The sequence below is a fragment of the Miniopterus schreibersii genome, assembly GCF_964146895.1.
Source record: "Miniopterus schreibersii genome assembly, chromosome: 4".
Classification (NCBI taxonomy): Eukaryota; Metazoa; Chordata; class Mammalia; order Chiroptera; family Miniopteridae; genus Miniopterus; species Miniopterus schreibersii.
In genome coordinates this window covers 10926805-10941654 of record NC_138105.1, presented here as the reverse complement: position 1 = coordinate 10941654, position 14850 = coordinate 10926805, and the positions used below count along the sequence as shown (strand labels likewise).

At 49.7% G+C, this 14850-nt stretch overlaps 1 protein-coding gene across 1 annotated transcript; it reads right to left on the bottom strand.

Annotated features, from left to right (window-relative positions):
• Positions 1-1215: 1215 nt before the first annotated feature.
• On the bottom strand, positions 1216-4432 carry CLEC4G (C-type lectin domain family 4 member G). The gene is made up of 9 exons (XM_081136732.1): positions 4355-4432; positions 3941-4042; positions 3520-3573; positions 3308-3370; positions 3029-3133; positions 2612-2701; positions 2268-2416; positions 2001-2116; positions 1216-1717 (listed from the first exon to the last, which is right to left on the bottom strand). Exons 1-9 carry the CDS (start codon positions 4407-4409, stop codon positions 1579-1581), a joined length of 873 nt encoding a protein of 290 aa, XP_080992858.1. The 5' UTR covers positions 4410-4432; the 3' UTR covers positions 1216-1578.
• Positions 4433-14850: the final 10418 nt, after the last annotated feature.

Genomic DNA, 14850 nt, shown 5'->3' with positions numbered 1-14850 from the left:
GCTTCAGGAGGGACCCTGGCCCTGGTGATGCCTTGATTTTGGCTCAGGGAAACGAATTTTGGGCTTCTGGCCTCCAGAACTGTACAGAATGTGCTGTCTTAATCCATCAAGTGGTGGTCATTTGTTACAGCAACCCTAGGAAACATACACTCCCCCACGCTGACCATCTGAACATCTATCATTCTGGCCGACAGTCCACGAGGCATGCTACCTGTCTAGGACTCAGGGAGCTCCTGGGGCTGGCCAGTGCCCTGCTCTGAGCTGCACTTGTAGAGGGCCCAGAGAAGGGTTGGAGTGTTGGCTGGTCACATCACTGAAAGGCTTCACCTGGCCAGGGTGTCTGGGTGTTACTCTCTCTTCTTCCTGCTCAGTCAATGCTCTCAGGGCTGAGCATCCTAGGGGATCCCAGCAGCTTTGGTTTTGAACTCAGTTCTACACAGAAGTACAAGCTGCTAGCCTGTCCTGCCTCTTAGACCTGTCTCCATTGGAAATTCCAGGAAAGCCTCCAGGTCCCCCAGCCGGGGACAGGAAATTTTGGGGGTACAGAGTGAATTCAGATCAAAAGTTCCTAGTTGATAAAGCCAGGCTCTGTGAACCCTGCACCCCCAAATGTGTTCTACCATACTTAATACCTTCCAGTGCTCTCTGCCTGCAAAACTTTCCCCTTTCAGTTCCATGTGCTCAAATCTCATTATACCTCGAAAGTCTGTCTTCTCTGGGATGTATTTCCTGATCACTCCACCCAGTGCTCACAGAACCTAAGTGCCCTAAACATAAGGGACCTGCTCATCAGATCCCAGCAGCTCCTCTCACACCTGCCTCAGGGCCTTGTCTCAAGCTGCTTGAAATCTCCACATGCAGTCTCTTCAAGGAAAGGGGCCACCACTTTAGTATCTCAGCAGAGTCCCTCTCCCCGACTACACAGGTGGCTCCTTCAAATGCATCACGTGTCACTCATTCATGCATTCCTCCATTGAGTCACTGGTCACATTGTTCCTGTGCCCAGCTAGACTGGAATGAGATGATCTGGATGAGGGGTGGGGGTTAAGGACTGGGTCTGACTCACTCCCATGTCCCCAGTGCCCCACAGCCGTTCTGGCCCAGTGCAGGCTACTCACAGAGCCATGAAGTCACTTCGAGAGGCTGGGGTCACTCACAGGGGTCATTGTCAGGGTCTCAGGGATAAAGCTTAGAAGAGCTCCCCAGAACAAGGAGCTAAGATTCACATTTCAAACTTTATTGATGCTTCTTAGGGCTTTGAGGACAGTTCACAAAACCCCTATCTTTGAGGCCTCCCAGTCTAGGGAAAAATGCAAGAAAACCAGACATCTCCAAGTCACCTGATCTTCGGTAGGGAGGGAGGTGGGGCCAGATCAAAGGACCCAGGAGTCAGGATTTTGGAAGAGGTGGAGGCTAAAGATAGGTCCACGTGGGAGGGCTTGTGATGAGGTTGCAGAGGAGGTTCAGATGGTTCTTAGTAGCGGCGGATGGGGGCGTCTGATGATGGTGGGCGAGCCAGGAGGGTGAAGAGCTTCAGGGAGCACAGCGGTGGGTGTGGCTCAGGGGCACGGGGTGGGCTCAACAGCTGCGTCTCTTCTCACAGATCCAGTTGTCCCTCTCATTGCTGCAAGGGGCGTCGTTCCATAGCCCCGTGTCTAGCATCATGATGCAGTCCTCCAGCCCCCGAGAGTCATTGGGCTCTCCCTTGTTCCAGTAGCTGCAGGGGTACAGCGGAGGTGTTGCTGGGGGTCTAGGCTGAGGATGGCCCTGGGGTCCAGCCTTCAGGGGCTAGCCTGTTTATTGCTTGCTTGGATCTACTCTAGACACCCTGAGGGTCTAACTTAGGCATCCACCTGGGGTATAACGTTCTAACCCCCAGAATTTATCTCTCAGCCAGTTCCTGGTGGCTGGACTGCCCATCCCTAAGGAGTTCCTGAAATCTGTCCAAAGGACTGTCCCTAGGGTTTGACCTGTTCCCTTCCCCAAGTCCCTTCCTTCACCTGAAGCTGAGCCGGACTCCGTCCACCCACTGATAGCTCTGGATGTTTCTCCCGCGGCGCACGGCCCTCAGGCCCAGCCAGTAACCGCGGCCTCCTGTGTTCCGACTCAGGAAGCCCTGGATGGAAGAGAGACTGAGCTCCCCATTCTGTCCCGCCTACACCCCCCCCCACCCCCCCCACCCCCCCGGCCAGCCTCCCCTCTCTCCCCTCCCCCCTCCCCGCCTCAGGTGAACTCCGCCTCCCACCTGGGACGCCCAGGCTGCGCACCTGCTCATCCAGGTCCCCGACAATCACCAGGTGCGCACCAGCGCCCGAGCAGTTTTTCTGCGCCTCTGCCCATGTGGCCTTCTGCACCGAAAAAAAGTAGCAGGAGCCCCGAAAGGGCAGCCAAGACGTGGGGCACTCCAAGCAGGAACCTGTGCGGTGTCAAAGGTCAGTGAGGTAGACTGCTCCCCGGTGGCGCAGACGGAGGGGATTGGGGGGCGCAGGGGCAGAACCATCGCGAACAGGTCAAGGGCAAAGGGCAAATCCGGGCGGATCGGGGAACCAAGAGCCCGCGGGGAGGGTCCACTTATCCCCTCTGTTCCCTTCCCCCTCCCCGCCCTGCTCACTGTTTCCAAGTCGGACTCCCTCCAGCGCCCGGTGCAGCTCGCTGCGGATGTCCTCGCGGTCCCTTCCCGCTTCAGCCAGGCTCTTGGTCACTGCGAGGTCAAGGGAGTCCAGATTATAGCTGGGGTTAGGGTCAGGAGCAGGGTTGCGATTAGGTAAAGGGCAGCATCCATGTTAGTGGTCAGATTTACGGTCCAGACTACCACGGCCAAGGCCCAGCCTTATAGCTGGGTAGGGTCCCCCGGGGTTGGGGTTAAGAGTTGTAGTCAAGGGCAGAGTCCAAGGGTCAGAGTCAGGATGGGAGACAGGATCGGGGTTAGAGGTCAGGGTCACAGGAAAGGGTCTGGGTACAGAGGAACCAGGGTGTAAATCAAGGGCATGGTGAGGGATCAGGGGCCGTGGCGGGGTCCCGGCCGTACCGCGGTCGCTCAGCTCCTTCAGCGCGCTCTCCTGCTCCACGAGTTTCACCTGCGCCTGGGTGAGCTCGGAGCGCGCGCTCTTCAGATCCGTCTGCAGGCTCTGGCCTGGAAAGGGGGCGGGGATGGGGCGGGACATCAGAGGCCTCCTCCAATCCTGGCTGCAAGCCCCGCCCAAGCCCGCGGCCCCGCCCACAAGCCCCGCCCCCGCCCCTGCCCCGCCTCCGAGCCCGCGGGCCCCGCCCCGGCCCCCCGCCCCGCCTCCGAGCCCGCGGGCCTCACAGCAGCTGTTGCAGGCTCCGACGTCGTCCTTCAGGGCGCTCAGCACCACCGTCTGCTTTGAGGCTGGAACGACCCCGCCCGACCCCCACACGCCAAGTCACCCTTGGGAACTCACGGGGACACCCTTCCCCACTCCGGGCCAGCTCCGGGGACCCTGAGGTACCCACCCACCCACCTACTCGCAAACCCAGGAGCCCCGGGTCTGCACGCACCGTTGATTTTCAGCAGGTCCTGGCCTCCGAGCAACTCGCCGTTCTGCTTGGAGGCTGTGGAAAGAGGCTCCTGCAGGCGCGGCCCCGCGGACTCGGAAACATTCTCCTCGCCCGAGGGGTGCGGGGACCCCCGTCGTGGGACGCACAGAGGGGGTGGGTAGGGGTACAGCACACATGATGTGCCCAGGAGCCGAGGGGAGACAAACACACGGGGCCACACACACGTTCATGCATGCACATGTGCACATGTGTGCGTGCACACAGTCCGAAGATACACACACACACTCTGTTCACACGCAGCCCCAGGCAGGGGTCAGGGACCCAGCCGGTGTGCCCTGGGGTGGAGGAAAGAAACTAAGCAGGGAGTTGGGAGGTGGGGCAGGACTGCGACACAGTCTCCCCATCATAGACGGTCACTCACCCTTGGAAAGTAGGATGCTCAGAATGAGGGCCCACAGGACTGTGGTGACCATGAGAGCCAGGGCCACTAAGAGGAATCGCCATCTCCACTGTTTCCAGTGTCCTTGGATAACAAAGGACTCATGGGTCCCTCCTGTACAGGACAGTCCTGGACCCCTGAGCCCCAAGGACTGAGCCTGAGCCCTTTAGGTCCCAGAAAACTGGGATTCAGAGAGGTTAAGTAACTTGCCTATGGTCATAGCCCTTAAGTGACAGAGTTATAATTTGAATCTATGTCCAGTTGGCTCTAGAGCCTGTGGTGTCTCTCCAGCACCCAGGACTGCTCCCTCTCTTGGCTGTTCTCCCTTCTCCCATCAAACCTCAAATCAGAGGGACCCAAGGGAGCCAGTGAGGCAGTCCCACTGCTCGCTCATACCTCCGGGCCCCTCCTCGAGGCTGCCACTCCAACTGCTGTACCCCGCAGTGTTCATGGTGAATGGGATCCCTGCCCTGGGTATTGGTATAAATGTAGCCCCCTCCCTCCCCCGCCCGCCTCCTCGGTCTTCCTTCCTTTCCATCTCTTTCCTTTCAATTCCTGGTACTGCGAACCCATTGACTAATCACAGGGCTGGGCCCTTTCTGGGCTGAGCCAGGGGGTAAGGGCGAGGTGCAGTAGGGGAAGTGGGAAAGCGGTGAGGGGGTGAAGGGGGGTAGAGGGAGTGGAGGGGGAAGGGCAGTGGAGTATGAGCACGCACACACACACACACACACACACACGCACACACGCACACACACACACAGGCTCATCTGTGCTCAGTACCAACCTCCCTGGGCTGGTGCTGGGGTCTTTTCTTTGGTTCCCATCTCTTATAGGTCAGAGGCTGGGCTTCCTCCCAAGAGGGACAGGCCTCCTTCTGGGTCCCTCAGGCCTGGACTCCTGGGCTAGCTCAGCTTCACTCCTTAACTCGCCCACAGATGCCGGCCAGAGGCTGACCCTTAGTTCAGTCCTTGTTCAGAAGGGAGGACACAGATGGTCAGCTAAGCTTCTGGACTCAACTCTTGGGTGGGTGGGTGGAGGAGTGTATGTATGTAGTTTCTAGAAGCCTCAGTTTTACTCCTCTGTGCACAGGGGACAGTGACAGGGCCTCTCTCCAAGGGATGCTGTGATAAAGAAATGAGGTTATGAATATTAAGCCCTAGCACCGTCCCCAGGCACAAAACCCACGAAATGTTCATTCATCTTTTCAACAAACACTGAACACCTCCCACGTGCCAGGCATCGATTTAGGAACTGGGCATTGTCCGATGGTAGGGTAAAGGTATAATGGCCACTGCAACGAGAAGTTAACTTCAGACCAAAGAACAAGGCAGGCAACTCCATAGAATATAATAGAATTGATTATACTTACGGGAAGATTGGGCTGGAGCAGAACAGATGGCCCAGCAGTCTGTGCGAACTATTTTCCACTACCGGACCCCTGCTACTGCGCTTTTTTATAGTATAACTGAGGTACTAATGATTGACAAGACAAAGGGACGAAGAATGGAGTAGTGCCAGGGGCCATTCCTCATGGCGGTCTTGTGATGGATGGTTCTTTAAATCGATACTATCACCAGTTTGATATTTATCTTGGTTGTCATGCCATTCTGGCCGTTACTAACAAATATATTTATGGCTACATTTTAAGGAACATAGGTAATCATCAACTAGAAGGCTTGATATGCTCGCTAAGGACCGTGAAGTTGGTCACAGCACGAAATTTAAAATGGAATCTAGACACAGAGATGGAGTTGATTTTGTCTGCAGCTACAGCGGCATACATCAATGCCCACAGGAGCAAATCAGTGCCCACAGGAGCAAATTCCCTCCTTGGAGCAAACATTCCAGTAGGGGGTAGGGATAGACAGACAGTGAACAATGAACATAATGAAAAAGTAAGTTGTATAGATAGTGGTTCTCAACTGGGGGTGATTCTGCCCCCCAGGGGACATTGGGCCACACATGGAGACATTTGTGGCTGCCGTAAGTTGGGGGGTGATACTGGCATCTAGTGGGTGAAGACCAAGGATGCTGCTCAATACTGGCCCCCAATGCTGAAGGTGAGAATCCTAACATAAGATATTAAAAAGTCCTAATGCACCCAGCCAGGCGTGGCTCAGCGGTTGAGTGTCAACCTAGGATCCAGGCGATCGGGGTTTGATTCCAGGTCAGGGCACATGCCCGGGTTGCGGGCTCGATCCCCAGTCGGGGCGTGCAGGAGGCAGCCAGTCAATGACTCATCATTGATGTTTCTCTCTCCCTCCCCTTTCCTCTCTCTGAAATCAATAAAGACATATTGAAAAAAAAAAAACACCTAATGCTATGAAGGGCTTGGAAATGCTAGGCTGGGACAGTGGTCGATAAATTGGATGGATGACCAGGGTAGGCCTTGCTGAGAAGGTAAAATGTTATTTTTTATCCAGCACCTCCTACATTCTAGCCTCTCTCTTTTTTTTAGTTGAAAATGTAGCCCACCTTCTCAAATCCTCTCAACGACCCTCAGAAATAACAAACATTATCCACATTTTATTTAAAACTTTTATTCTATGCCTGTTTTCCTGCCTTGTTCCAGGAAGGAATGAGAGAGACATGCGCAATAAAATAAAATAAAATAAAATAAAAAGACAAGAATTTTTTTTTAAAAAGGAAGGCAAATAGGAAATGAGGCTCAGGGAGGGAACTTGAATCTAAAAGACTCTGCTGGGGCACAAAGTTCAGACCGAGGTGGCCGGCTTGTGACAAATGCAGACCGCCCCCTTTGTTGCAGCAGAAAATAGCGTTCAGACACCTGGGGAGGGGTAGAGAATTCCTTCAGAGGAATCTGCCTGAGGATGTGTACACTGAGTCCTCACTGAGCTTTCCATAAATACAGTAGCAATTTTCTACCACTGGGCCAAGGTAGATGGCTTCAGTCATGGCCAAGTGCAGTGTTAGGAAAGGCAGACTCTCCCGCACTCAAAGCGGATGGCCATCAATGCCATGCAGGCTCTTAGCATGTTGCAAGTAGTGGTGAGTTTGAGGAGTTTGAGGCCATGAACAGAAGCTGGATGAGGGGCCAGCTCTGGACTTCTGTGGATACCTGAAAAATGTCTGTCACTCTGTTTCTCTCTCTTGCTTTCTCTCTCACTTAGAACTAAAGGAGAATCCTGAGCTGAGGGGGCAAATGATCATTTAAGTACAGGGGAGGAATTCTGTTCCAAATTAGAACCAGGAGATGCAAAAATGTCAATGAGTCAGATGGTAACCTCATGCAGATCATGGGGCCTCTGGGTACTCAGTTTCTTCATCTTAACCATCAACAGGTGATAAAGCTTTTGAGGCCCAATTTATTACGTTTCTGTGGCTTTTAAGAAGACAGATGTAGCCCGGCCGGGCGTGGTTCAATGGTTGAGCATTGACTTGTGATCCAGGAGATGGAGGTTTGATTCCTGGTCAGGGCACATACCCGGGTTGCGGCTCCATCCCCAGCAGGGGGCTGCAGGAGGCAGCCGATCAATGACTCTCATCATTGATGTTTCTGTCTCTCTCCTTCTCCCTTCCTCTCTCTGGAATCAATAGATATATTTTTTAAAAAGATGTAAACGAATTGTGAAATATTTAATATATCTTCATTACCCCCCAGTCACCACTGGTGTGCTTTCTGTCATTAGATTAGCTTGCATTTTCTACTCAGCATAGTTAACACTCCATTCCTTTTGATTGCTGAGTAGAATTTTGTTGTGTGGATATACCAGTTTTGTTATACACTCACCTGTTGGTGGGCATTGGGGTTGTTCCCAGCGCAAGTATTTATGTGGATGTATGCTTTCATTTGCCCTGGGTAAGAGCATCACAGGTACCCATCCCCGTAGGGCTCACACACAGCAGCCCTTCACTAATTTATTTAACAGATATTTATTTGGTGCCTACTATGGCCTCTCATTAATTCATCTAACCAACCTTTATTGGGCGCCTTCTGTTGGCTCTGTTGAAGTTCTTGGCCATGTAATGGCAAATAAGGCAGCCAATCCCTGCCCAGATGGATCTAAATCTAAATATTTGAAAAGCTAACCTTTGGGAAGAATATCTGGGTAGAAACAATTTCTTGGTCAAAATATCAAGAAGACAACAAAAAATGATTAATAAATTAAACCATTTTAGAAAATTCTATTTTGACTTGGGTAATGTTTTGTTAAGCTGATCTTTAAGTTTATTGTCATACAGGCACACATACTGTTTTCTTAATTTCTAATTGCTGCTGTATTTTCTTTCTCATTCCAGGCTTATCTCAAGTATATCCCATTTGTAAGTCTTTTTTTAAAAAACATAGGTTTTTTTCTTTATTCATGGTATTGCTTACTAGTTAAGGGTCAAACTGCCTGGGTTAAATCCCAGCTATGCCACTTATGAGCTATAGCGTCTTTCCCTCATCTTTTTCTAGGAGGTGGTTTGGTTTTCCTTATTAATTTATAGAAGTTCCGTATGTATTATAGACACAGATGCAATCACCATTTCCCATGCGGTGGCTGCTCTTTCCACTTCATGGTGCTTTTTGTTGTTAATCCCCGCCTGAGGATTTCTCCATTGGTTTTTTTTAGAGAGAGTGGAAGGGAGGGAAGAAGGGAGGCAGAGAGAGAGAGAGAGAGAAACACTGACACAGACACATCGATTGGTTGCCTCCTGCACCCGCGCGCCCTGCCCGGGGCCGGGATCCGACCTGCAAGCCCAGGTACCTGCCCTTGACGGGAATGGAACTCGAGACCCCTGGATGCGCGGCAGGCGCTCTAACCACTGAGCCACACAGGCCAGGGCTCATCAATGAGTAAGCAAATAAATCTTGGTGGGTCCGCACTCTGAAACAAACTGGTAGTAAACCAGTTGTACAGGAAGCAACGTGCCTGGTCTTCAGTAACCTGGGGTCTCGAGACGCTGGAGCCCTTTGAGGCCCACGGCACCGTGGCGATCGTGAAAATTACACACACGGCCGCTTAGGTCTGTGCACCTAAGAGCGTGCACCATGCACATCTAGTGGGTGCCTGCGGTGCGGGGAGAGGAAAAAAGATTAGACAGCGAAGGTCAGCAGTGCTCACGGAACAATGCAGGGCTGAGAAAGGTTATCTTCCCCAAGTGGGAGGGTCCCGCTCCCCCTGGCAGGCCCTTTGCTCCGACGCTCGAGGCTCATCTTGCCTTGGTCATCAGAAGCCGAGCTGGAGTCAACAGGCACTGACAGCTGACTTAGCAGCGGGGTTTACTGTGGGGCACATCCTCCTTCTGGGGTTCTTGAGGACAGCAGTGCTCAGGGGGGGCGAGCGCTCAGTGGGAGGAAACGGGCAAAAACCACAAGGATTGTACAATCTCATCAGAATGTGTTACTGGGAAAGCACTTCAATGGAATTGATTTATCAGCCCTTATGCAAGAGAGAGAATGAATGTGTCTGGGGGATCATGGGAGATTTTCTGGGAGAGGTAGCATTGGACTGGGCCGTGATGGGCAGGCATGTTGTTGAGAGAAAAAGGAAGGGTCTATCAGGCACAGAGTACAACCGAGGCACAGGCAAGGAGGCAGGGGGATGAGTCTCTTTTTTATATACCTGGAACTAAAGCGATGTTGGGGAGCCGGGGGGAGCTGTCCGACACAGTGAGGCAACTGGAAAGCTGCCTGCCCCAGGCCCCTTGCACAGAATTTGCCTCAGGGAAAATGAAAGGGGAAAGGAGGTCCCAGGCATGAGGCTGGCCACAGACCTTTAGCTTCTGGCCATGACCCATAACAGGGAAGGGAGACCCGTTTTGGGTGGTGGTGGGGAAGGAGAGTGCAGAACATGTGACTAGGGATTTTAAAACAACATAATGAGTCTAGGAAGCACAGGGGACTATGAGGTCCCCTGGAGGATCTAACTCAGTCTGGGAAATCTGGGAGGACTTCCTGGAGGAGGTAATGCCTGGAGAAGTAGAATTATAGATACAGTCAAGCCTCGGTTCTTGGACATCTCCTATCTCGGTCAATTTGTTTTTTCGTTTTTTTTGAAATATATCTTTATTGATTTCAGAGAGAGAAAAGGAGGAGAGAGAGAGATAGAAACATCAACGATGAGAGAGTCATTGATTGGCTGCCTCCTGCATGCCCCCTACTGGGGATCAAGCCCGCAACCTGGGCAAGGGCCTTGACTGGGAATCAAATCTCGATCTCCTGGATCCTAGGTCGATGCTCAACCACTGAGCCATGCCTGGCAGGGCGAACAATTTGTTTCTTGACCCAACTGTTCATGGAAAAAAAGTCTTCGTTGTTGAACAAGCTTCAGTTCTCAACCTGACAATCCTTTCATGTTCATACATCAGCATGACAAAAAGCCTCTCTCAGGCCACTACCAAAGGAGAGAATGCACCAGTAAGTCAGTTTACCACTAAACCTCGTGTTGTTAACATCTCAGGAAATTGTGCTGTGAATATTTTTGTGTTTTTTTGCTTGTGTTGCTGGTGAAATGGATTATTAGCACAATTTTAAAACATGAATAGGCCATCAAGAGTGCTAATGTTGCTAAGGGTGTTCACAGGCTACGAAAGAGCTGGAAAAACAGTTGTTGATTTGGATAAACGAAAAGCAGTTAGCCAGTGACAGCATTTCGGAGGCAGTAGGATATGAACAAGTGAGGATGCTGCATGCTGACCTGAGAGGCACCCCTGGAATGTGTGCTGAAAGTGATTCCTTTAAGTAGGGGGTGGTTCGATAAATTTAAGAAAATAAGTGTTTGTTTACAGATTAAACAGTATATTAGACAGGTACTGTGTATAAGAAAGGTTAAAAGGGGAAATCATTTGGGGGTCTGGAATGAATTAATTCAATTTACATTATTTCTAATGAGAAGAAATGATTCGGTTTTTGAAGAAACCGCTTCTTGAACAGCCTTCTGGAATGAATTAAGTTCTAGAACCAGGGTTCCACTGTAGATAGAGTTGTCTTATTGTGGTAAGATACACAGTATATGGGTGATGAAAGAGTTTTCCCAACATGAAATTAACACGTGTAAACATTGGGAGTGGGGAGCAGGCAGAACTCTTCAGAGAAGCTGAGACTAATTGGTGGGCAGTAGTCTGGGACTGGGGTGTCAGGTGGGGCCAGATCATAGCAGGACTTGAAGAGTGGGGACAAGAGGTTTGGATTAATGTGGAAAGAAGGCAAAAACCACAGGACTTAGCCCTGAGGCCAAGGCCACTCTATGATTTTATTCTCTCCAGAGACAGGAGGCTTGCTACTCACCAGGGAACCCAGGTGAGTGCAGAGGGTGTGTTGTGCTTGGATTGTTGCGGTTAATTTTGGGGTTGCTTTAAAAAAATTATGCATGCGAAAATGTATGCAGAAAAAAAGCCCATGAAAACCCACTTCTTCACTCACCTTTATCAAGTTTTGACATCTTCACAGATGCCTTTTAAAAGCAAATAGATCAGTCCTGCCGGCGTGGCTCAGCAGTTGAGCATTGACCTAGGATCCAGGAGATCGAAGTTTGGTTCCCGGTCAGGGCACATGCCCTGGTTTCGGGCTCGATCCCCAGTGGGGGGCTTGTGGGAGGCAGCCGATCAATGACTCTCTCATCATTGATGTTTCTCTCTCACTCTCACTCTCCCTCTCCCTTCCTCTCTCTGAAATCAATTTTTAAAAAAGTAAAATATCATAGCAGAACATGAAAGTCCCATGCACCCCTTATGATCCTATTGTCTCCTTCATCCCCTAAGACAACCGCCCTCCCAAACTTGATGTTTATCATATTAAAACATACTGTAACGATTAGTCTTTTAGACAACACACTGGGTTGCTTTGCATATCTGGAGCTTTATATAAATGGTACCACATGGGCCATATCCTTACAAAGTTGTTTTTGTTCCCTCCATATTAATCATGAGATATGACTATCTAACACTCAGTCTTCATTAGAAAAAAGATAAACACAAGAAAACAAATGCTTAGTAAACAAAAACCAGAATAAAACTTCCTTAATTTGATAAGCGGTCATTTCCAGGAACCCACAGAAATGTCTCACTTAATAGTGAATTCTGAGAACCAGTTTTGGTAAAATTAAGAACAAAATAAAGATGCCCATCTTGCTCTTTTGCCAATGCAATAAGAAAAAGAAGTCAGGCCTAATAATATCGGAAAGAAAGAGTCAAAGTTGACAGTATTTCAAAGCCATGATCATCTAGCAAGGAACTCTTAGAGATTTAACTTTTGGATTAATGAATGGATACAGCAAGATTAGCCTATAAAGGGACTAGCTTTTGGCCTGGCCAGTTTGACCCAATAGTTAGAGTGTCGGCCTGCCCACTGAAGGGTTCCAGGCTCGATTCCGGTCAAGGGCACGTACTTAGGTTGCAGGCTCGATCCCTGGCCCTGGTCAGGGCCCATATGGGAGTCACTAATCGATGTGTGTCTCTCACATCAATGTCTCTCTCTCTCTCTCTCTCTCTCTCTCTCTCTCTCTTCCACTCTCTCTGAAAAGCAATGGAAAAATATATATACCCCTGGGTGAGGATTTAAAAAAAAGAAGGGAGCAGCTTTCCAGCAATAAGCATCTGAAAATGAGAGAAGAAACAGCCTTGGCTGGGTGGCTCAGTTGGTTGGAGCATTGGCCAGTACAGCAAAAGGTTTCGGGTTCGATTCCCGGTCAGGGCACATACCTAGGTTGTGGGTTCAATCCTGTGGCAGCACGTACAACAGGCAACCGGTCAGAGTCTCTCTCTTTCCTCTCTCTCCTTCCCTTCCTCTCTCTCTCAAAATCAATAAAAACACATCCTCACGCGAGGATAAAAAAAAAATGAGAGAAGAAACAAATCCTCTTCCCAATAGAAAAAAACCCTATAAAATTAAGAATAACTCTAACAAGAATATGAGTAAAACTATTAAACTCAACTAAGATCTTGAGACAGCCCAGTGAGCCAGGACAAGTGGTCACCTCCCTAGAAATGATATGTAGGCCTCCGTTGTATTTCAGCTCCAGGCCAGAAAAGCAGCAAAACCAGGTGGGCGACACCAGTATTAGCTTTGGCGACTGGCTCCCAGCCTTAGCACTGACCAATTGGTGGAGACCACGGCCCTGGAGAAGCACACCTAGAAAACTGATGACTATTCTGCTGAAACCCTCCCCTGAGACCTCCCTAAGATTCCCTCATGCAAGAAAGAGATAAAAGCCTCAAGACAAAGGCCCAGGGCATGCTCTCCCTCTGGGGAGCAGCCCCCGCCATTCCCTTTCCCCTCTTCTTCCCCTACAGGCCTGCATCTCCTAAACTCCGTAGGACCCCATGAGGCTTGCAACCAGGGGAGCAGTGGGCAGCGGCAGCTCATCCCAGGCTAACCCCTGAACCTGTCTCCAAGGCCCCCTTTTCTCTGACTTCCCAGAGAGCCAGGGCAGCCCAGCCTAGGCTCTCCTAATGCTTCTTCCATGCTAAGCCCTTTCTTGTTTTACTGTCCCCAGCTTTAAGAAATGTTCCCTCATACTCACCTGGACTCATGTTGTGAAATGTTTCTTGCACAAAGTCAAGAACCCACACACTACCTGCCTGTCCTAGGCAGACCCTCTCAGGGCCAGGTCCCATTTCCGGTAACACAAGTTCGCCAAAAGAACAGTTGGTGTTTTATTTATTTTTTAATTATTATTATTTTTTAAATTTTATTTTTGTTTAAAATATTACAGATGTTCCTTTTTCTCCCCAATGACCCGTTCCTTCCCCCTCCCCAGTTCTCTCTCCCCACCATTGTCCGTGTCCTTGGGTTGTGATAGATGCATATAAATTCTTTGGTTACTCTCCCCCCCTCCACCCACCCGCCCTCCTCCATCCCTCTGAGATTCATCAGTCTCATCTATGCTTCCATGTCACTGAATCTATTCTGTTCATCAGTTTATTAAGCTCTTTAGATTCCACGTATAAGCGAGATCATGTGGTATTTGTCTTTCGCTGCCTGGCTTATTTCGCTTAGCATAATACTCTCCAGGTCCCTCTATGCTGTCCCAAAGGGTAAGGGATCCTTCTTCTTTACAGCTGCGTAGTATTCCATGGTGTGAATGTCCCACAGCTTTTTATCCACTCACCTACTGATGGGCACTTGGGCTGTTTCCAGATCTCAGCTATTGTAAACTGTGCTGCTATGAACATCGGGGTACATATATTCTTCCTGATTAATGTTTTAGGATTCTTAGGATACATTCCTAGGAGTAGAATCACTGGGTCAAACGGCAGCTCCATTTCTAATTTTTTAAGGACCCTCCATACTGTTTTCCATAGTGGCTGCGCCAGTCTGCATTCCCACCGGCAGTGTACCAGGGCTCCCCTTTCTCCACATCCTCGACAGCACATGTCATTTGTTGATTTGTTGATGGAGCCATTCTGACAGGTGTGAAGTGATACCTCATTGTGGTTTTAATTTGCATCTCCCTGATGATTAGTGACATTGAGCATTTTCTCATGTGTCTCTTGGCCATCTGCATGTCCTCTTTGGAGAAGTGTCTATTCAGGTGCCCATTTCTTAATTGGGTTGTTTGTCTTCCTCTTGCTGAGTGCTATGAGTTCTTTGTACACTTTGGAAATTAGCCTCTTATCAGATACATCCTTGGCAAATATGTTTTCCCAGACAGTGGGGTTCCTTTGTATTTTGAGGCTGTTTTCTTTTGCTGTGAGAACAGTTGGTGTTTTAAAGGATTTAGTTCTTCCCAAATTAATTTATAAATTCAATGCCATCCTGATTAAAATCCTAAATAGATTTTTAATAAAGTTGTTTTATTGTGGTAAAATACACAAGACATAAAACTTGCCATATTAATAATTTTACATGCACCGTTCAGTGGTATTAAGTACATTAAGTACATGTTGCTGTGCAACCATCCCCACCATCCATCTCCAGAACTTTTCCATCACCCCAAACTGCAACT